At 34.2% G+C, this 24,680-nt stretch overlaps 1 protein-coding gene across 6 annotated transcripts in view; it reads right to left on the bottom strand.

The window, feature by feature from the left end:
* OMA1 (OMA1 zinc metallopeptidase) overlaps positions 1-23,283 on the bottom strand; it is a 115,451-nt gene extending 92,168 nt beyond the window's left edge. Inside the window, exons 1-7 of one of the 6 annotated variants that reach the window (XM_077149507.1) lie at positions 23,240-23,283; positions 12,915-13,442; positions 10,660-10,888; positions 8,043-8,216; positions 7,837-7,944; positions 4,662-4,790; positions 1,875-1,949 (exon numbers count right to left, since the gene is read on the bottom strand). In XM_077149507.1, the coding sequence (XP_077005622.1) occupies positions 1,875-1,949; positions 4,662-4,790; positions 7,837-7,944; positions 8,043-8,216; positions 10,660-10,888; positions 12,915-13,423 (1,224 nt within the window). In that variant the 5' untranslated portion in view covers positions 13,424-13,442; positions 23,240-23,283. The other 5 variants (XM_077149504.1, XM_077149505.1, XM_077149506.1 and 2 more) reach the window with 5 other exon arrangements.
* Positions 23,284-24,680: the final 1,397 nt, after the last annotated feature.

The raw sequence follows: 24,680 nt of genomic DNA, 5'->3' as shown, positions 1-24,680 counted from the left end.
GTGAAATCTAAATGTATGAAAAGACAGAGAAGGGATTTGTAAGACTCAAGCTAAGTTTAGCTTTCACATAAGGTGACGCAGGCTGGGAGAAGGAAGGAGCTCTGACACAAGCTTAGGACTGGTACCAAATCCTTGATGGCCAGGGTCACTACAATGTAACACATAATCAAAGGGGGAATCTTCAGCAGAAAATTCAAATTAATTAGATTATCTGGATAGGCTGTAACCTCTGAATCAGTGAAGAAATGGGAGCGTCTGCAAGCTAGGCATAGATATAACTGTATTAGCATTCTATTGTTTGGAGCACCAGCCACCATTTTGTGTTCGGCTGGGCGCCTGCTCTTGCAAGATTGTGAATAAATTCTTTTCTCCTCCACAATCGGATGAGCGTTTGCTCTCCTTAAGGTACGGCATTCTTTCTATCAGCAGGGATGAGTCCAGGCCTGGCAATGTGGGATCAACAATTCCAACCTGACCAAAATGGGGAAAAAGAGTGTAATCCATAAAGTATCAGCGGCAGAGAGAGTCAAGAGGTTACTCTGGAGGTTGCTCTTACGCAAGATTCCGGTAGACCTTGCTACCTATCATAACCTGCCAACCCCCAACCAGAACCATTCCAGCCAATCCTAAAGAACACCTAGTAAAATATATAAGATTCCACAAGGGTTCCATGCACTAGAGTAACTTTCCAGAAACCTACAACTTCCAGGTGGGTCCCTGGTCCAGATAAGTCCTGAAACCTAGAGGGTCCAGCCTCTCTAGAACATCAGATAGTTCCATCTCCCTACCCCATATTAGTGACAGCCCCTTCCAACATGAAAAACTTTGAATGGCCATAGCTCAAATACCCCTAAAGAGTAGGATAGAAAGATCAAAGTTGACTGTGGAGTTATACAGAGAAGGTAGGGTGTAACAAATGAGTATGAGTGCTCAATCATTATATTGATATTTTAGTCTTCAGTATCTTAGATAGCTAGAAGTAAAAACCTAAAATTGTGGAATTGTAACCCATACCAAACTCTGAAATCTGTTCTACAACTAATTGTTGTGCTATGCTTTGAAATTTATTGCTTTTTGTATATATGTTATTTTTCACATGCAAAAAAAAATCAATTGTGATAATGATAAAAATATTTATTCCTTATACCCTCCTATATTCTAGAGCAGCTAGAAGGAAAATCTGAGATGGTATGGTAGCCCATGACAAACTCTGGGATCTGTCCTAAAACCACTTGTTGAGGAGTGCTTTGAAAACTATTGCTTTATTCTTTCTTTGCTTTGTATATATGTTATATTATACAGCTAATAAAAAAGAAACAACTTAGTTTGTTCAGCTAGGAGCATAGCTACAATTGGATAAATTTTCCCCAAGTGGGGGAAATTAGTTACATATGACTTTATTAATTGAACAACATTCCTTAGATCAGAGAAACAAAGGAGAGGGATAAAATAAAGAAAGCATTAGCTTTCCAGATGGCATAGGTTAAAAAAAAAGGTGGGAAGGGAGGGAGAGAGGCATTACATATCTCTGTTTTTAAATTTTAGTTTATATATTCATACCCTTAATAAAAAAATCATATAATCACACATATAGAAAATCTCACCAATTAAAAGACTAATAGTTTTTTATATAACCTGAAAATTGCTATAATCTTATATATTCTGTCTAAAGTACAACATAGCTTCATATAAACAAGGAGGTTAAATAAGTCTATAATCTTAAAATTTCTAAAGATTAATGAAAATTGCATAAAAGGTTAATACAGTTCAACTCTCATCCTCTGCACATGCCAAACATCATTAAGAGGACACACATTTATCTTTAACTTACTATATGAAGGACACTGCATTTTCTGAACTATTATACACTTTACCTTTGCAGCAAGTTGTAGTCCAACTTTGTCAGCCTCAGCTTCCAATGATCTACTGTATGGTCTATGAAACATATACTAAAAAGAAAACAAAAAGAAAAGCTAATTAAGGCAATTAATTTCATGACAGAGTAAATAAAATGAGATTTTTTATTAAGTTCATGGAGTTTGTAAGATAAAGGTTTTATACTCTCTCCTGATGAACATTTAAAGAACACTATGGAAAAAACCCAAAGCATAGCCTTTATTTCCTCCACCAGTGGTTAAAATTTTTTAAAAACCAACTTGATCCACAGTGATACGGCTTTCTTCGTTCTCAATCACATCTAGTTTAGGCTGATGAAATATATAGTCTTCACTCCCAAACAGTTTGCTGATAGTATCAGTCTGTTGATAGTACAGTTATTAAAAACATGGTCTTTAAAAGGAAAGAAATTTATATTCAAGTGCAATTACAGACATATATTAAATGCTTACACTTAGCTAATTGTTTAATGCCTCTAAGCTCAGTAGCCTACATAAAATGGAGCTAGTATAACAGTAAACCTAGTTATGGAGGATTAAATGAGCAATAATAATAATAGTTAATATTTATTGAGTCCTTACTTTATGACAGGTATAAATGCTTTAAATGAGAGTTTCTCAATCAGGTGTGATTTTGTTCCCTGGGGGACCTATGGAAATGTTTGGTGACAACATAAACATAAAGTGCTACTGGCATCTAGTGGGCAGAACTAAACATCCTACAATGCACAAGACAGCTCTTCAAAACAAAGAATTATCCAGTCCAAAATGTCAACAGCACTGAGGTTGAGAAAGCCTTGTTTAAATGTATCATTTAATCCTTGTAATAATGCTCTGAGTCTGCCTGAATTATTATCTGAATTTTGCAGATAAAGAAATTAAGGCCTATATAAGTGAAGCAACATACCCAAGTTCTACAAAAGCCAGAAGCTAAATTCTAACATAGGTATATCTTATGAGAACCTACATTCTTAACCTACATATAATTAAAAAATCTCTAGTGCTTATCCTAGTGCCCAGCATATGGTAAGCACTCAATAAATGTTAGGTAATAAATTCTTACTAACAGCTCTCAAAATCCTATTTGCTAGAGCTCTATGAGACATTATACCCAAATGTTTTTGTTTTCTTTGTATGCTGTATGGCAGAGGTCACATTTCATTCTTTTTCCATGTGCAGAACCCCTTATTGCAGCAACATTTGTTGAATTTTTGTTTGGTTTGGTTTTTCATTTCTTTGTTTGCTTGTTTGGGAAGTGCATGGGCCAGCAATCGAACCGGGGTCGTCCACATGGCAGGTAAGAACTCTACCTTTGAACTACCCTCACACACCTTATATCCAAATGTTTTAAGATGACAAAAATAAGAATCCTCAGTGGTGAAATGAGGGCCCCCAGCAGTTGTACTTTCTTCCTTCTACTGGCAAATGATTGTCAGCAATTCCTTTTGTTATTCAGTTTACAATTAGCATTTTCCTCTGCTTTCCTCTCAGAGTAAGCAAGGAATTCCAGGGAGAAAACAGCTACTGTTCACCAAAACTAGAAGCCCTTGATTTAGGAAAAAAGAGTCTAAAACAATAATACCTATTTTATTTTCAGTTTAATTAGTAAATAGAAGAATTATAAAGACGTGGCAGGATTCATCAAGTATTTGAAGGGGGGGAAGCTATAAGTTATCTTTCTTTCTTTCTTATAACCAAATCATCTGATTTCATTAGAATTTCAATGGAAAAGGTATCTATTGATAGATAGGGAAAAGACTACAAATTCCTTTGACTTCCCAGCAGGTCAGTAGCAGAAATCAAATTCAAAATATGAAGTCTTATAACCTAAGCCTCTTTCTTTCTCTCCTTCAGAACCTTAACCTTCATATAAATTAAGCCAAATGATATGGCAGCACTGAATGAAAAACAAATTCAATTTCAAAGGAATTTGTCTCAAAGAATTTTGCACATTAGATTTAAATACCACCCAGATGTCACTGTAATGAGTGTTCCACAAATCATTAAACAAATAACAGATTGTTCCTAAATAACCAAACCTCCCAGGACAAAAGGAAATATTTGGAGAAAGATGTAAAATAAAATAATTAATTATAGTTAACAATCATCAAGAAAGCAAAACATATATTCAGTAGTACAGTGTTTTTGAACAAATGAGGGACTCAGAGGATTTTATGAAATTATTATCATTATATAAAAGGGCTAAAAACAAGTTTACAAACATCTAATAGGACTATCCTGTCTGTATTTTTCCAGGCAATACTCATTTAATTGGAGTGAGGAGGAGAGATGGTAAAGCAGCTTCAGCCAACCCTGTACCCAAGAACTTTACAGGCTGTAATTGTTCCCCCATCAAAATGCAAATATTTTTCCAAAGGAATCATTCAGTTAGTACACCACCAAACTATGAAAAAAAGAAATGGAAAGGTGAAAGGTAAAGTAACTGTAGGAAAGGAAAGGACAGTAACTGAGTCTCTGTAAGACCAGTAAGTTTGTAAAAAAAAAAGAAAAAAATTATGGTAATTAAAATTGCCAAGCCCTTTTAATCCATCCATATCTGTTATTTGAGAGGTATAGTATATCTTCATCTGAATGATAATATATAAGAATATCTCCTAAAAATGAGAAAAAAAATAAGACACTAAAAATTAGTGCCAATATTTCTTGATAAAATGTGAAAACGACTCTAGTATTATCTGCTTTACAGCAATATTAAATGTCCTCACCATGGACTACTGTAAATCCAAGTTATTGTCTCAGACTTACCTCCTGCAGTTTAGACTGTATCCACTGTCCCACAAGTGCCAAACTATCTCGAGGACAAATGGCCCAAATCATTGTCAGAAAAATCAGACCAAGAAAATCCAATAAATGAACCAAGCTAGCCTTTTCTGCCTGAGAATAATCAAAACAGTGAAAATTATGTTTAATAAATTTAGGCAGCTTATGCTTATATTTTCTAGTTCATCAAGCATAATCACATCCAATAATTATATAATTGACCTTCACCAACTAAAATCACAAGTTCTATTTTTCTTCTTTATGCATTATGCTTTTCTGTTCTGTTTTCCCCTTTCCTTGCTTACGTACTTATTCATTCATTCATTTAACTAATGTTTACTGAGCCACTTACTATCAGTCAGATCCAATGACAGGTTCACTAACCTACAGTTTCTTATATTAGCAAGCATAGCAATTTTGTGAAATACTATTGTCCCTATTTTAAAGATAATGAAACTGAGCTGGAGAGATTAAAGAGAATTGCTCAAATTCACAAAGCTATTAGTAAAAGGGGCAGGAATCAAATACAAGCAGTTTTAGTTCATAATATAGTCACTACATCTTTCTTAAAATTAAATAAATGTGGTTATATCTCTACTTTTAGATAATGACAAACACTATTTAAGATACAAAGTGGTTAGAACAAGGAATAACTTACAAATTCCATGTGCCCTCTATTTAGAAATAGATTGGAAGTTTATTTTAAATAAAAGTCTTTTGGCCTTGATATACTGGATAGATGGAAATACTAGTGGTCAATGAGAGAGAGGAGTAAGGGGTATGGTATGTATGGGCTTTTTCTTTTTTCTTTTTATTTCTTTTTCTGGAGTGATGCAAATGTTCTAAAAAAATGATCATGATGATGAATATACAACTATGTGATAATATTGTGAGTCACTGACTATACACCATGTATGGAATGTTTGTATGCTAGGAATGTTCATGTTTGCAAGCTGTTTTGGCATATCAATTAAAAAAAATTTTTAATAAAATTAAAATAAAAGTCTTTTGGCCTTGATGATTTCAGATATAAAATATGATTCATTTATGCAGGTATGCATTTTATAAGTCTGGTATTTCACATCAGGGAATTGTGATATATGAATTTTTATATAATTAGAACAGTAACCAAAAAGTATTTTAGTTAAAATAGTTATTTGGGGTAGTAATATATAAACAAATATAAGTTTTATTCACTGAATTGTTCATTGTCATTAAAGTTGACTAATAAATGTTAATGTAATGCTGACACTGTCATTACCTGAATATATGGAACGTGGCTATAAACTAACAAGATATAGAACACTTCTCTTAATATAATGTGCCCTCACGGAACATACTTTGTTTCATTATAAGAACTGTATGTTATGAAAAACAATTCAGTTATGGAATTATTTTAGCATGAAAGAGTGAAACCCCAAGTCATCATGGAAGGTGAAGCCATTATGGAGAAAATCTTTTTTATTAATTATTAAAGAATGGCATGTTATTGCATTATCTTAGAAAACTAGAAACAAAAAAAAAATCTGTACATATTTATGAAATAAAGAAAACACAAAAGCCAAAGTTATTAAATTAAAATTGAGACTCCTAAAAGAGGAAATACTGTGTTGATAATGTCTAAGACCTCTGTCAAAGAAATATTACTATTTTCTATTTTTAAGACTATTTTGCTTTTAATATCTCCTCTAATTACTGCTCTTGCACTGACTATACTCAGCACAAATATAGCAAAATATGCTGAATATAAGGTACTGAACTAGATGTCAGAAAAACAAATGTACTGAATATAACACCTTTTAAATGTTAAAAATGGCCAAAATTCATTGATTTGCAGCTAGGAAGCCATTATTAGAGTACATTAATGACACTATCTCAGCTACTTAGAATATTTATTCTGGTATATATTCAAGAAAAATATATCTTAAATTTTCCTGTAACTCAGAAGAAATAAAGGAGATAAATAATCACTATTTTTCCCTCAGAAAAGCACAACTTTGGCCCATCTCATTTTATTAAAATTCTAAGGAATAGGTAGAATTTGAGGTGACATTTAAGAAAGATTATTAATATAATCTTTTCTATTTAAAGTTAATATCACTTGCATTTTCAATTTCACAATCCTGTTCCTATTTACTTTCATGTTTTCAAACAAAGTTTTCTTTCTGTGAGGACAAAGAGCCATTTATATATTTTTTTCCAGTACATTACCTTACATTTATTTATTTTTTTAACTTTTTTTATTAATTAAAAAAATTAACAAACAAAACATTAAGATATCATTCCATTCTACATAAACAAACAGTACCATTTATATATTTTAATGAATAACAATAAAATATCAGTAAGTTAAATATGTGTTGCTTTCCTGAACTCCCAACAAGTCAAACAGAAGTGTATTTGAAGGAGCACAAATCAATGTGAATTCTCTGATCTATAAGAATAAAGTGCTGCCAACAACTGTAACTATGATAAAAGGAAGTAGTGTAGGACTTCCATACAAGAGACCTGGGTTTAAGTTGCAATTCTCCCACTTCATCATATTGGTCATGTTACCTAAAGTCATTACATCTCTTATATATAAAATAATGCTATTAAGTACATACCTCATGAGATTGGTATAAAAATTATGAATGAAAAAGTTCATAATAAAAAGCCAGAAAACTATAAAATAGTAAGGTATCATTATTATTATGCATTCATTAAATATGGCATTTCATTCTAGATTTTCCAAAAAGCTCTAAGCTACCTTTTGAGAATATATAAAAAAGTAAGAAAACTGATTTATCCATTGAAACAGTAATAGCACTTTCCTGCCATTAATTTTATGACTAGAGTACAGGTATGTTAACAGCTATGGAAAATTAAAAATCTAACTTGAAATAATTAGAGGTTGAGAACAATTATTTTTTAGCAAGAGACAGGTGATAAAAACAGTATTTAAGAAAAACGCTAATTATCCAGTACCAAATACCATAGACCAGAGAAATTCTCAAAATTGGCCAATCATTTTTTTAAGCTAAAAGAATTAAGCAATTCATAAAAATTAAAATTTCATTATTTTAAAAAAAGAAAACAAAAGATTCAGTTATTTAAAAGATTTAACTTGCTAACTTCAAAACAATATTTAAACTAATTAACATTTATTTTAGGTACTTACAGCATGTCCAAGTACTGCATGAGCTATTTCATGACCAAGAAGGAAGGAGAGTTGATGAATATCTGTTACACTATCTAAAAGCCCAGTGAATATAAACACTTGTCCATTCTGCACCATAAAGAAAAAAAATGCAAGCTATTAGAACACCATAAAAAATAAGTATGTTAAATTAAATGATAAAAATTATTTAAAGAATAGTGACTTACTGGAAGCACAAAGGCATTTATATCTGGAGAATCAACCACATGTATAATCCAATTGATTTCAGAAATCCCTGGGATATCTTTATTGCATTCAATTAGATGATAAACCACTTCTTTCACAGTCAAGTATCGAGAGTCTTTCTCAGTTAGCATATTGTTTTTAAATTCTTCCATCCACTGAAAGACCAAAAAGAAAAATATTCTTTATTTTAAAAGAGTAGCTCAAAACCTAAAATCATGGAATCATAACCCATACGAAACTGTGAAATTTGGTCTATCACTAATTGTTGCTATGTACTTTGAAATTTGTTACTTTTATGTATATGTGTTATTTAAAGAGAAGGAGGAGTATAACAGAAGATAGGATTTAACACATTAAGTATAACTGCTGAATCATTATATTGCTATTTCTGTTGGTCTCCAGTGTCTTGGAGCAGCTACAATAAAAAATGAAAAATCGTGGAACTATAATCCGTACTAAACTTTAAAATCTGTTCTATAATTATTTGTTAAAATGTACTTGGAAATTTATTGCTTTTTTGTATATATGTTCTATTTCACAATTTTTAAAAAATTCAAAAAAAAGAGTAGCTCAACAAAACTGTTCATACTGCTTCATGGAGAAGTAGTTAATGGCTACTTATCATTGAACATTATAATTTTCAATTATATAAAAACCTACATATCTTAAGCATTCAAATTTCTCAAATTTGAAATATTCCTTCAAACACAATGTGGTTTCTCACAAATGAAATAAATACTAATAGGTAAGGGTTTTTCATATCAACTGGTTGAAATCAAGATTTAACTCATCTTTTGCCTATAAACAAATAAAATGTTTAAATGTTATTTCTACTTGGCTAAGTATTTTATAAACCAGAACACTCCTAAACAACATAAAGATTTCATATAAAAATTATTTTCATAACCTATGAAGAAATAAAATACCCTATATTTGATAAGGTTAAATTTTTAGATAAAAAGGATATTTCATTAACTTTAAGGGTCTGATGCGTACAGTCTGAAAGGAAATTAATGAAATTTCAGAATTAATGGGCATATAACTTTCTCTATATGATGTTGATTAAAACTAGCCACCATATGAAGACACTTTTTCTGAAGCTATATTCATGAGCGACCCTTTCAAGTGTACTGAAAGAATTAAGGCTGTTCCCTGAAAATATTACTTTAATTTCAATAGGAAATCTCTCTCACATATGAATCAACAAGTTTGTAACCTTCTTCCTTGAGATGCATTAAAATACCTGATTCATAGAACATAAATTTGAAATATTCTTTACATCAATTTACATTTAAAAAGCCCAAGTAACCAATGTAAAACTACTTGAAACAAAAACATTATTAACCCTTCTGAAGCAAATAAAATAATGCTATATATAGCTATAATGCTTTATAATATTCCCATAGGAACAGTTTGAATTTTCAGATCAAAAAGGTATTATTAAAGTACATTAAAAATAACAAAAAAGAAATATACACATACAAACACAGTTTTAGCTTCTTAGCAATATGAATGGAAGAAGATACACTAATTTAACACCAGGACTGCTTTAACCTTTCTAGGATGCTTTTCACAAACTAGCCTTTGACCAGACTATATTGTAAAACATATTTCAAATCTTTTATTAACTCCATTGGAAGAGACTGGTCTGATCTTCATTGAGAACAATCTTTTCAGTGAAAACTATCATTGTTTATCTTGTTTATGGTTACTTTCCATTGATAAACTCAGAATCTCCCTTGGAATGAAAAGACAAAGTTTAACCATGCCAAAGTTGTCAAGTGAGGCTATGAGATGTAAAGTCAACAAATATTGAGCACATACTATGTGCTATAAAATGGAGAAAGAAATATAACCTATATTCTCAAGGAACTCACCACTGGTACAAAATGTTTAACTACCTAAGTTGTTATACATCTAAAGAGTTAAAGCTTTTGATATCCAACTTAATTTCCATTCAGAAAATACTGTAAATTGCCAAATTTATTTTTCCCCCAATTGATGTTGGGGAGAAAAATATCTTATTCTATATTATTACTTTCAAAGTATAAAAATTCAAACTATACATCTATTTAGTCAACAAATATGTACTAAGTACCCACAATGTGTACTGTGCTAGTATTTAAGATAGAGCATAAACAAAACAGACAAGGTCTCTATTACCATGGAACTTAGTCTAACAAGGGAGACAGAAGAGCAAATAAATAATTATATAGTGTTAGCTTCATGTTAAGTCTTTTAAAGTAAAGTACAGTAAGTAAAGAGAAAATATGACACAGATACAACTGCAATATAACCAAGCACTAGGCACAATTGCAGATGAGCTGATTCAAATTCAGTCTGTAAGAAGAATACCCTCCAGAAGCTAATGTAGGGGCCATGCCTAACCCAGTCTGGATAGGAGTAAGCTGGATGAATAGAAGGAAAAGTACTATAGGCAGCAGAAATACTAAGTGTGAAAGATCTAATGCCTTTTAGGAAAAAAATGCTAAATTCATAAAGACTAAAATTAAAAACAAAATCTTTCATATTCAAGAAACTTTCTTGCTTTGAGTGGTATACTGAACAATCTAATTAAAAACAATTCTTATTACTTACTGTTTCATATTCCAGTTCTGCTAAAAGTCTGAAATGTTCTTTTCCCAATAACAGTAGCTTGCTCCTTCCTGTGACTGGACTTACTTCCAGGTGAGTAAAATAAAACACTATGAATAAAAATCCAAAACTACTCAAACCAAGGAATAACTTCCATTTATTCTTCCTTACACTTTCTTTAACTAGTTCCTTTTTGTTAGGAGGAAGTGCCTGCCACCATTTCCTTATGCCCCTAGAGCAAAAAGAAAATTCAAAGTTCAGAATTCTGGATTTCTCCAACTTATAAGATTCTTAGCTAAATTATGAAAAAAATCATCAATGATAGATATAATGTTATAGTTAAAAACTCTAATGCTCATTGAATTTTCTTCTTCAGCTATTTTAGGCTACATTACTTCTTTACCACTATTACCATGGCTAGCAGTTAAAATTTATTGACCGTTTACCACATACAAAGTACTCTTCTAATAAACCTAACTTAATCCTCATAAAAACCCTGCTATAGACAAGAAAACTGAGACAAAAAGAAGTTAAGCATACTGTCCAAGGTCACATGTAATAAGAGGAACAACCAGGCAATGAGGGCAATCTGATTGCAGAGTCTGAGCCCTTAACCACTACTTACTTAATAGGGATGCGCTGCTTAAATAAACATCTGATGGGGCTATGGTACAATAAATCTGTGCTTTTAACCACTATTATTCCCACAGCTCATCACAACTCAGGCATAATCTGCAAGTGCTTCAGCAAGTTATAGGGAAACCACCTCAGCATTGATTTGGGGAATAAATACCGTTCAGTAGAGAAACTCCACCAACCTCTCTAGAACATGAAAAAGGAAAGGTACTTAGAAGAGCATAAACCCTATAAATAAGGAAATGGGGGATTTTGCAGATAACATCTGAGGAGGTCCAACTTCTACCATGCAACAACAGTTCCTACTGTTTATCAGAGACAAACAGTTTTCCTTGTGAATTTACCTGTAGAATCACAACAAAAGTTTTTTAAATATACATCATTCTCTGAACAAAATTTTATTTTATAAAATAAGTTCTTAAAAAAAAGAAAATAAGTTCTTAAAGTATCTTAATTTTGTTAAGTGACACATATGAAATGTCTTCAGACAAAAAATTTCAATCTGAAGTGAAAATAAACCAAACCATGAACTACACTTTTTTAAACATTTTATGTTATTTAAAATGTATGCAAAAACATATTCTTAAAAGAAATTTTAGGTCACTTACTACATTAACAAAAAAAATTTAAATAAATAAATCATAAAAGGGATGAAAACTCTATAGAAATCAGGAAAAACTATTGTACCAAGAACCTGATATAAGTTAATTACTTAAATTGAGAATTAAGGTAGGTATGTAATTTCTGGATGCCAAAGTTAAATCATAAAGAAGAATACAATAAATTACAGAGTAGAAGTTCTCAATTTCTGGTAAAAAGCAAATTGGATTGATTAGTATGGAAGTAAGAAAAGAGCTAGAAGGAGCTTGACAAATGTCAAACAAAACTTTATGAGGTGAAAATGATTTTTAGCTTTCTTCACTCTTTAAGGATCAAATAAGAGAAAACAGGATTACAGTGGAGTGAGGATAAATTAAGCAAAGTACTGTTTAGGTGTAAAAATATTCATTATCATAAAGGACTAACAAGAAAATAAGGATTAGTTGGAAATAGAATAGAAAGAAAATAAGTATTAAGGACTTAAGAGTTAACTTGGCTAGGAATGAGCCTATTCTTAAATGAACACTCAAAGTTCCTCAGTCTCATGATTCATTGCCTCAAATTCCAAACTAAAAAGGAGTATCAGTAAGTACTGTTCTTAAACCTGAGTTATATCTGACATTTCCAATTTTTCTTATAATCATAAATATATCAGTCTTTCATAAAGTGTCTATCTTATACAATATATAAAAGACTACTTTTTAAGATCATATTTCTATACTATATACTACTATACAGCAAATTGTTTCAAGATTTATTAAATCATACATAACAAAATTAGACATTACCAACTATTTGGAATTGTAATTTTGGACAACTAGAGGGAAGGAAATCTAACAAGTTTTCTTTAAAATTGTAGTTTTAAAAACAATCTTCAGGGCGGGCCACGGCGGCTCACTAGGTAGAGTTCTTACCTGCCATGCCAGAGACCTGGGTTTGACTCCCGGTGCCTGCCCAAGGGAAAAAAAACAAAACAAAGCAATCTTCAAAGCAAAAGCTTATTTTATTAAAATGTTTTTTACCTGCCTACGATGATTGCAAGTAGCTTCTGAACTGGCTTAAGAATGATCAACAGGAGAGAAACTGGAGCAGCTTGAACTCGTGAAGAAGTGTGGAAACTCCTGATATGTCTTGTGGGAAAACACTTTACAGGGTGCCATACTGAAAGAAGAGGAAGTACAACAACTTCTTTCATCAGTAGCTGTCTTGAAAAAGAGTCATTTACGGGTAACTTTGCAGTGCATTTGTGGGTAATCATCCAAATATCCTTACTTTTGGTATCAGAGAGACATCCTGTTCTTTTGTTATTAGAAGTCCTAAGGAAATCAAAGTTTCCAGGCAGAAAAGTAAATCTATCACAGTTTTTTACTGTCAGTCCTTGATACTTATTTACTGTATGATTCATTTGTGCTTGATGGCAGCCCTGTAAGGGTATAGCTAATGTGCTGTATTTTCTCCAGTTGGCCAGGGAATTAAATCCAAGGAAAATACAGTTTCTTGTAGGAAACCGCACTCCACAGATGAAGCTCATCTTTCTTTTGCTTGATTATCTGGAATACAAAATGTAAACTATAAATATCTGTGAAAATATTGATTTACCAAACTGAGAATATAATACTTATAAAATAGGTATGCCCGTTGTTCTTCCTTTAACACCTCTCAGACTAAATTATCTTGTGTTTCTCCCCATATTCCCTACAGCAATGCCTTTAAGCAACACAAACCAACAAGGAATATATATAATGTTACTTTTACTCTGCAACATGCAACTTTAGGAAATTGAAATTTTTTCATTTCATTTTTTTATTTTTAGTTGGGGGAGTCTATTTTTATTTTAACAGTTAAATTATTTTGGGAATAAGAAACTGATTAGATCGATAACAATAAAATGTTATAATTTGGCAGTAACTGGGCAAAAGAGGCCTGTAATGAAATAGTAAAATCTAACTTATGAAATATCTATTTTTAAATATACATGTATTCCTTTCAAATACAAATCTGGGACTTGTAATTGGAGTCAAGATAGAGTAAGAGAGACCAGATTTACCCTCCAACCTAAAACAGTTAAAAAATCAGACAAGATACATAAAACACTGGTCTCAACACACTGCACATCAGGCAATGGACAGTCCTCCAAGAGACATAGGGAACAAACAAAATGAATCCTAGGATGGCCCCAGTTTACTGCCTGGAGAGTTTCCAGGGCATGATGCAGGGAAAGGGAGCTTAGGCTGAGCCCAACAATCCCCCTAAATTGAAAAGATGAGGTTGAGAATTCAAGCAGGTCAAAGTAGCTAGAGCTCACAGAGCAGAATGCAAAAGAACACAAAGCTACACAAAGAAAGGACTCCAGGAATCCACAAAGAATCCCTCTCAGTTGAACCCTTATCAGGGCATATATGTGAAAAATTCCCTGCAATAGGAAGAATCATATACAAACTAAAGGGAACAATATTCAAGGCTTACACGGGGTGAGGTATAGTGCAGTTCCCACCTGTCAAAATGGAAAATCTTATAATTCATGAGGCACAGGGCAGAGTATTGAGAAGATTTTCACCTCACCGTTACGGAAAAATCTAGTGCTGGACCAAGGGCTATTCTGATCCACCTAACACAAATTAAAAGCAAGATTCAAAAAGACCAAACTGTTTCTAAGTAACTTAACTACTTCCTGAAACAAAGCTCAAGGACAGTTATAAGAATACAAAAATATCCAGCACTCAGTAATGTAAAATTTACAATTAAAAACTTCCAAGGATGCCGAAAAGCAGGAATATATGAGCCAAAATTAGAAGAAATATCTATGAATGGAAACTAATCCCTAATTAACACAAGTGTTATTATTAGTAGATAAGGATACTAAGCAGTTGTTATAATCATGTCCATATATTGAAGAAGCTAAAGGAAAAACTGAGCATGCTCTGTAGAGACACTGAAAACTTAAAAAAAAAACATAAATTGAATTTCTAGAGATGAAACTGCAATGCCTGAGGTGAAACCTAGCAACAGATTAGACACTGTAGAAGAAAAGATGTGTGATCATAAAGATGTAGCAGTAGAAACTATCTAAAATGAAATGCAAAGAAAATAAAGACTGAAAAACAATATGAACAGAGCATCAGTGAGCATGGGGTATCTCCAAGTGGCCTAAAATATGTGCAAATGGTGTTCCCTAAAAAGGTATTAGGGACATAGACAGAAAAAATATTTGAAAAAAAGAATGTTCAAAGTTTTCCCAATCTGATGCAAAGTGTAAACCCACACAAATTCAAGAAGTTTAATGAACCTCACACACAAGAAACATCAAGGAAACTACTCTAAGGCACATCATAAACAGACTTCTTAAAACCAATGAAAGAAAAGAATCTTAAATTTTGAACATCAGATAAAATGGACAAGTTCCTTGAAACACAAACTAACACAAATTCACTCAAAAAGACATAAAAAACCTGAAGAGCCATATTCTCTATTTTTTAAAACTGGATTTATTTACAAACATTCCCTTAAAGAAAGGTTCAGGCCTCGATGGCTTTGCTGGGGAATTCTACCAAACATTTCAAAATTAATACCAATTCTACTCAAACTCTTCCAGAAATTTTTAAAGGAACAATAGCTCCCAACTCATTCCATAAGACTAGCATCACACTGAAAAATAGAAAAGTACATATATTTAAAATAATCTAACTCAACAACATATAAAAAAGGCTAACACATGACCAAGTAAGGTTCATCCCAAGAATGCAAGGTTGGTTAAATATTCATAAATCAGTCAATGTTAGTCACCATATTGAGACTGAAAAAAGAAAAACAACATACTTACCTCAACAGACACAAAAAAATCATTTGCTAAAATCTAAGATCCACCACTGATAAGAAAGCTCAGTAAAGTAGGAACAGAAGGGAACTTCTTCAACCCAGACAAGAAAAAAAAAAATACAGCCAACATGACACTTACTGGTGAAAGGCTGTACTTTTCTCCTAAAATCAGGAATAAAGCAAGAATATCTACTCTCATCACTTCTATTCAGCACTGTACTGGAGGTCCTAGTCAGTGCAATAAGATTAAATAATAAATCACATCCAGATTAGAAATAAAGAAGTAAAACTGTCTTTATTCCTAGATAACATCATCATCTATATAGAAAATCCAATGGAATCTACAAAAAAAGTTACTACAGTTATGAGTTTAGCAAGGTAGCAAGTTACGAAATCAGTATACAGAAATGATTGTATTTCTATATACCAGCAAAAGAGAGACCAAAAAAAGAGGACATACGATAAGATTCCAGCTCTACAATAAATAACTGTAGAAAGTTCAAATTAATCTATAGTGACAGAGAGATTAGTGCTTGCCAGAGGATTGGGGGGCAGGGATGAGGAGGGGCAGGGGGAAAGATTACAAATTTGGGGGGATAATGAATATGTTCACTATCTTGACTGTGCCACTGGTTTTATACATGTAGACATGTCAAAACTCATCAAATGGTACACTTTATGTGTGGTTTATTGTACATCATTATACATCAATAAAACTATTGAAAAAACACTAAAATGACAAACAATCAAATGCAAATGTGAACTTTAATTGGATCCTAGTTTGAAAGAGAAAATCAGCTGTAAAAGAAATTGGAACTATTGGGAAAGAATGAATATGAATTTGCTTTTTCATTATCTTAAGTAATTATTGCTTATTTTCTTGGGTGATGATTGTAGCTTTATATGTGAATAGCTTATATATAACAGATACTTGAAATATCTCTTCATAATTAATAAATTTACTTTCAAATTATACCAAACAAACGTATACTCACATATAGAAAGATATAAAGCTAGTTTAGTAAAACATTAACAATTATTGTACCTAAACTTTTAGATGTACTATTCACTAATTTTTTGCTCAATTTTTCTGAATGTTTCAAAATCTACATAATACAACTCAGGGGGAAATATGTACACCTAATTTAACCTATGCTGACATATTATCTATAAAGATGCTTCAAAACACCAATTTTAACAAAAGTGTTATCTACATACCAAACTATTTGAAAATTCAATTTATTTTTAAATGAGTCACACATATGCCCTTTTATTATTAATGTATAATGTGAATAAAGGGTATGCCAAGTAAACATTAACTCCAAGTTAATCCTCTGTGAATTACTACCAATTTCAAATCAATAGAGTTCAAACTGGTATCTAGTGGTTATTAACAAGACACTTTCTAGTTTTCACTCTGTTTTTGAACCAAACTAAAAAGCAATAAATTAAGCCTGAAATCACTTCAAAATTGTATTTGAGTAGCTAGTAAGGTTCTTCATTGGCTAGGTGGCAAAGGAGTTAAAGATGCCACATAAAATGTAATCCTTGCCCTCAGAAAGTTTATATAATCTGGTTGAAGAGAAAAAAATAAACCTAAGTAAAACTATTAGTGGATAATAAAGCACAGTTCCTCATTAAGTACTAGGTGCTATGTAAATAACTAAAAAAAAAAAAAAAAAAAATATCCATAAGTATGGAATAGCTCCAGAAGGCAACTATTATTTTGTATGTCACTTGGACAGATGAAGGTTAAAAAAAAAAAAAAAATTAGAAAAAAATTGTTTCAAATGGGAAAGTATACTTAAGGTTTAAATATATAAAATCTTCTATCACCAAGTCAAACTACAGAAACAACACAAACCTTCTTTCTTTTCTTTACTTCAAATCTGATTATTTACTGTTATAGATAAGTATCAAACACTTGCCAACCATACCCTCTTTTACTTTAGGTCTCAATATAGGGGGTGAGCTTAGACTCTCAAGTTTGTATGTAGTGACTTCTGCCACTGGTCACAGAGGGGATATCTGATACTGGAAAGACACTATCAGGCATAGGAATATAAGGAGATGGATAAGTTGGGACTAAAGTTGATGCTCTGGAAACATAAAGCAGTATGCAAGAACTACAAAGCAGAAGCCTTGCAAAAGAAGTAAATCCACAAAATGGACAATGGAACATATGTGCAGAAAGAAGGTAGGACGAGAGAACATGCAGCTTCAGGGGGAGAGACAGAGAAAGAGAAAAACTGCCCAGTTTCCTAAAGACCATAATACAGCCTCAGGGAAAGAGATGAAGAGAATGCCCAGTTTCCTAGAGACTATTACATACTCCCCACATTTATTTTAGGAGACCTATATTTATTCGGGCGTTACGCACTTTTATTTTAACCATAAAACAGTTCCCCATCTTCGAAGAGTTTTTGTATTTTTGAACAAATTATCTCTAAGACCTTTATATGATTTAAAATAAATTACATATGTTCATATACAAGTTGATAATATTTTGAAACTAGATGACGGTTTCTTCTATACTTTGCAAAGCCAGATTTCTAAAATTTCCCAACTTTCAATATCCAATCAGTTCCAGAGAACGCTAGATTATCTATACAATGAATTTAACATCCTAATGATCTCAGCCCACAACAAATCAAGTCTACCTCCTGAACATCTCAATCTACTTCATGGGCCCTGTGGCCTTAATCCAGGCCCATGTCATTTTCCCCTCTGGCTTAATTACCATTTACCCTCTTTATTAATCTGACTTATTTCACCACCAATCCCTATCTCTCTAGTTCATTCCCCTCACTAGAACTAAGGAACTCTTTCTAAAACGTAAATTAGACAATAGGAACCTACCCCCACAATCCACATAACCTACACTGCTAAATAATGTGCAGCCATTTTCTTTAAAATGGAGATGAGTGATTACAGTGAGATAAGCAAATTCAAATTAATAATAGATGCTACTTCCAAAATTCTGCATAGCAGGGGTGTCAAACTCTAATGTCTAAACCAGTAAAGCACAACAGAAATTTACACTATGATGGAAATGTTCTGTACCTGCTCTGTCAACAAGGTTACACCTACATGTGGCTATTGAGCATCTGAAATATGCCTGGTGCAATGGAGGAACAGAATTTTTAACTAACTTACTTTTTTTTGTAATTTATTTTACTTATTAGATGTACCAACATACAAACACAAACATTCTTACCATATGATCATTCCATTCTACATATATAATCAGTAATTCACAGTATTATCACATAGCTTTATATTCATCATCATGATCATTTCTTAGAACTTCTGCACCAATTCAGAAAGAGAACTAAAAAGACAAGAGAAAAAAATTCATACATACCATAGCCCTTAGCCCCCCCCTTTCATTGAGCACTAACATTGCAATCTAGTAAATTTATTTTAACATTGATTCCACCTATTATTTATTTTTAGTCCATATGTTTTACTCATCTGTACATAAGGTAGATAAAAGAAGCATCAGACACAAGGTTTTCACAATCACATAGTCACATTGCAAATGCTGTATCATTATACAATCATCTTCAAGAAACATGGCTATTGGAACACAGCTCCACATTTTCAGGCACTTCCCTCCAGCCTCTCTGTTACACCTTAGCTAAAAAGGAGAAGTCTATTTAATGCGTAAGAATAACCTCCAGGATAACCTCTCCACTCCGTTTGGAATCTCTCAGCCATTGATATTTATTTTGTCTCATTTCTCTCTTCCCCCTTTCGGTCAGATGGTTTTCTCAATCCCTTGGTACTGAATACCAGCTCACTCTAGGATTTCTGTCCCACATTGCCAGGAAGGTCCACATCCGTGGGAATCATATCCCATGTAAAGAGGGGGAGGGGAGTGAGTTTGACTGTCACGATGGCTGACAGAGAGAGGCCGCATCTGAGCAACAAGAGATTCTCTTGGGGGTGACCCTTGGGCCTAATTTTAAGTAGGCTTGACCTATCCTTTGTGGGGTTAAGTTTCATATGAACAAACCCCAAGATTGGGGGCTCAGCCTATTGCTTTGGTTGTCCCCACTGCTTGTGAGAATACCAAGAATTCTCCACTTGGGGAAGTTGAATTTTCCCCCAAGGGGACTTAGCAAATACTTTTTCGTTCACTGTTCAAATCACTCTGGGATTTATCAGGGCATCACTTCAGACAAGCCTACAAAATCTCATGCCCTACTCAAGGTTCCATGAATTTACGGTGTTCAATTAAGATGCCCACATCAGTTATATTAGGAAATGTACTAGTCAAAATATAAATTCTGTATCAAATAAACATTTTTTGCTTTAGTCTCACATGTAAGTTAAAGTTTTAAAATATTAATCTATTTTCAACACCCTGCAGTATTGACATTCTTTTGTTCATCCTCATGTAAAAACTTTTTGAATTTGTACATTTAGTCACTATCATTATATACTCTAAGCATGCCCAGATTATACCAGGTCAGTCTTTATCATATATCTTTCCATCTGATTTTATTTGTGCCCCCAGACCTCCTCCCTCTATCATTCTCACATTCAGCTTCATTCAGAGTCCTCACTTTGTCCTATTACAGTTAAGCCGCATTGTGCTATCTATTTCTGAATTTTTACAATCAGCCCCGTTGTACAATCTGTATCCCTTCAGCTCAAATTACCCAATATCTACCCTATTTCTATCTTCTGATGACCTCTGTTCTTAACTGAAATTCTCCAAGTTTGTTCACTGATGTTAGTTCCTATCAGTGAGATCATACAGTATTTGTCCTTTTGTCTCTGGCTAATCTCACCCAGCATAATGTCCATAAGGTCCATCCATGTTGTTACATACTTCATAACTTTATTCTGTCTTACAGCTGCATATTATTCCATCGTATGTATATATCACAGCTTGTTTAGCCACTCCTCTGTTGATGGACATTTTGGCTGTTTCCATCTCTTCGCAATTGTAAATAATGCTGCCATAAACATTGGTGTGCAAATGTCCGTTTGTGTCTTTGCCCTCATGTCCTCTGAGTAGATACCTAGCAATAGTATTGACAGGTTATATGGCAATTCTATACTTAGCTTCCTGAGGAAACACCAAATTGCCTTTCACAGCGGTTGTACTATTTGACTAACTTAATTTTGATTAATTTAAAGTTAAATAGCTATATGTGGCAAGTGGACACTATATTGGATAGTGCTGACATGTAAGGTGAAAGCAGGTGAATATCAGCCAAGTCATACAGACACAAATGTAGATTCATGTCCATCCCAAGGACATGCTGCTTCTCAGCAACCTATCTGACAGAATTTGGGCTCAGTGTAGCCAAACAATTCTAAATTTCAAGGAAAGCCTAAAAAATTCAGATAGTGTGAAATATTGGCAACCACATTAAAGAAAAAAAAAATGACCATCTTGACCAAATAGAACATCAAGGTCACATTCAGCTTCTAAATCTTTTGAAATATACATACTTATTAATTCATCCAGTAAATATTTAATGAGTGCCTACTACATGCCACACACCATTCAAGGCAGCAGAGATACTGTACAGAACAAGAGATATGAATCCTAACCAAATTTGGAAAAATTGCAACAATAAAATATATTCATACATATAAGAAATAAATCTAAAAGGAGATACATCAAACTATTCATAGTAGTCATTTTGGGTGGTGGGACAGTGGTTAGGAGGGCTTTATTATTTCCATCTTACATATTCTGTGCTGTTCAAATTTTTACAGGATGTACTACTTTTGTAAACCCTAAAATAAAGGCAACATTTTGTGTGTAATTTCCACAGGTTTTCCACCAGCTTCAAAAAACTTCTTCATGTTAGAAGAGCCTTTCAAATGTACCTTCTACTTCCCCAAGCACCTCTTTCTAGGCTTTCACCCTTTTCTAAGCTCAAGACACTCTGATATACTCATACCACACAAAAAAGAAACACTCTCATCTATTTCTATGCCTATGCATATCTCTTCACACTGCTTAGTTCCTCCTTATATATCAAGCAAACTCCTGCTCATCTCTCATGACTTGAGAAAAATTTTACAAGTATTCTACTGACAAAGGAGGTGTAAGTAAATATTCCAAACACTTTATGTAGATAAGTAAAAACATTATCATTGATACCACTGACAATCAAATGTCATTTTAGAACAGCAACAGTGCCTGATACTTCATAAACCCTGGTTAATCCTTAAGAAAGGGTAAAATAACGGGAGAAGAAATCTATTTATACATTTTCAAAGAGCCAATCACTAGACTACACAGACCATAAGAAAGAATCAGGCCGACATATCCTCTTCAAAGAACTCTGGCAGGTCAACAAACATAGCTGGCAGACTTCTAGGATTACTAAATTAATGATGTGAGAAAATTAAACAATTTGGATTGTTAGCCTCTAAGAGAATTTCAGATCCTTAATTCTTTAAGTACTATCTCAGAATGAGCAAGTGCAGCACTCGCTGGCACTCACAGCTGAAGCCTGCAAGACAGTTTTAACAACTCTGCTGAAAATGACTACTTCTCTAGTTTCTATGGAAACCACTGTCAGTGTGGCAAAAATAGGACATGTACTTTTAAATAATCATTCAAGCAAAGTACACACATGATGGAAGGCTTAAAAATATATAATAAATTGGAAGCCAGCAGACTTGGTTTTAAGCTTCTAAATGTCAGACTGCACCCCTTCACCAAGGCTGAGAATGACGGATATGAACCTAAACCCTTTTAAAGGGTTGCACGGCACTGGTGAAACTCACTTCACTTGATTAATCCCTGAATTTACAAATGAGATAGTTTCATCTCCTTGCACTAAAATTCTCGTGGAGGATTGCATGGCGCAATACACAGGCAGGCAACATAACCTAAGGATTTTTGTAGACGTTTATGAAGAAAGTATCAAAAACTCCCTAGAACTATTTAGACAGGAAAATTTCTATCTTTCACTGCCTAGTTCAGGCAGGGAAACTTTTTTCCTCTACTTCAAAAGTGAGAAGGTAAGGAGAGAAATTGACTCTCAAAAAGCCTTAAGCTGCAAAAAGCGGTTTTCCACAGGTGAAGATGTCTGCGCGAGGTGCACAACACTCCATTAATAACAAAAAGACTGCTTTTAAAAGGAAGCCACTAACAACGCTATCTTCCGGAAAGTGACTAAAAAACGCGGCCACTTTGCAACCCCCCGTGAAGCTAGAGCACGAGTTTCCTGCGTCTCTCCTCTCGAGTGGACAGACAGGACGAAGCGGAGAGAATGAGGCTTTACTAGTGCATATTCCTTTCCATTAAGCCGTCTCCTTCTGATTCTACCCGCCAACTCTTCCCATATCCTCCCAGGCGGCCCCCTCCTTTACCCCTCCCCCAAACCTCGTCACCCCACCTCACCCCTCTCCTCGTCCTCACAGGTCGCCGTCCCTCACCCTAAGTTCCCCGTGAAGTTCTCTCCACCCCAACTTCCGCACCCTGCTCCCTCCCCTCGGCCCGACCCTGTCCAACTCCGGAAAGGAGGGCACAGGCGTCACCGAGGGCACCGACCCTAGCGGTGGCTAAAGCGATGACGACGCCTTCGTCCTGACTTTGCGCAAGCGCACTCCGCACCGCACACACCCCGCCTCCTCACTTCCTGCCCTCTCCTAGGGCCTGGGCGCCTTTTGCTCCGCCCACAGAGGCCGGTCTGTGCCACCGCGCAGTGTTTCTCCCAGAAGGTTGCGGGTCCTGCACAGACGGTGGCGCTCTGACGCCTCCCCGTGGATGGAAGAGGGACGTGGCCTTGGACTGGACTGCTTCTCCGGGAACATCTTGCTCCTTTTGCTGAGAACCTGACTTAGCCGAGTTCGGTGCTCTAAAAAATGGTCCATAAAACGCTATGACCGCTGTAGATGGTACTGATCAAAGGGAAAGAGACTCTCGGGCTTCGAGAAAGCTAAGGCTTAATCTGAAGCTCCACTGATAGAAGTAAAGCCTTTGGAGTGTGAAAACCATTGGTTGCAGATGCGTTTTGGAGTGACACACCGTAAGAAAGATAAAGTATAGCCTGAAGTGTCTGGAATTTAGCTGAAAACAGCCTGCTACAAAACAATGTGTATAGTATGCTTCATTCATTCCGCCAAAAATATATATTGAGCCCCAACTGCATCCTACATACGAGGGATGCAGCAGTTAACATGACAATGTCCTCACTTTCATGGAGGTTATATCACAGTGAAGGAAGATAGGCAGTTAACAAGTAAATAAAAATAAAATAGTTACGAATACTATGATTCCATTTTAGTCAGTCATATTTATATTCTGTGCGCAATGAAACATCCGGAAGGACGTAAACACTATGAACAAGGAGTTTTTTTTTCTTTTATTTTACTTGTCTATATTTTATAATTTGTCGTTTGCCTCCATGGAGATACCCTGGCAGCCCCTTGACCACTGAACCCCTAACAGCGTCACTGAAGTGGCAAGTCTGTGATTCTTCATAGGGTTTTTCTCCCCTGCTCTAGAGTGCATGTGTCTTACTAGGTCACCACTGTGTTAGCCACTTCTTGCTTGTCCTGTCCAATTAGCATGATGTCATCGATGTAGTAGATCAGTGTGATGGTTTATGGAATGTCCAGGTGGTCCATATCTTTTGGGACTATATAATGACTGAGCTAGCAAAAGAGTTGTGATCAAGTAGACTACTTTGTTAAGTCTGTGGTAGTTTACAGTCCTCCTGGGTCCAGATGGTTTCTGAAGAGCCAGTATGGAAAATTAAATGAAGATATGATGGGAACCATCTACATCCTGTAAGTCTTTGATGGTGGCACTAATTTCCACCATCACCCCTCCCCCCATCCCTGTAGATGCGTAATTGGTTTTGATTGCTATCTTGACTTGGGAATTGGGGGACAGATTCAGAGGCTTCAGTGGCCATGATAACTCAAGGCTTGAGCTGCCAGACTCACATAAGCTCCTACTCTTCCAGAGAGACCATGATAGTACTTTG

The sequence above is a fragment of the Tamandua tetradactyla genome, chromosome 2 (assembly GCF_023851605.1).
Source record: "Tamandua tetradactyla isolate mTamTet1 chromosome 2, mTamTet1.pri, whole genome shotgun sequence".
NCBI classification, from domain to species: Eukaryota; Metazoa; Chordata; class Mammalia; order Pilosa; family Myrmecophagidae; genus Tamandua; species Tamandua tetradactyla.
This window is presented reverse-complemented; position numbering and strand designations above follow the sequence as displayed.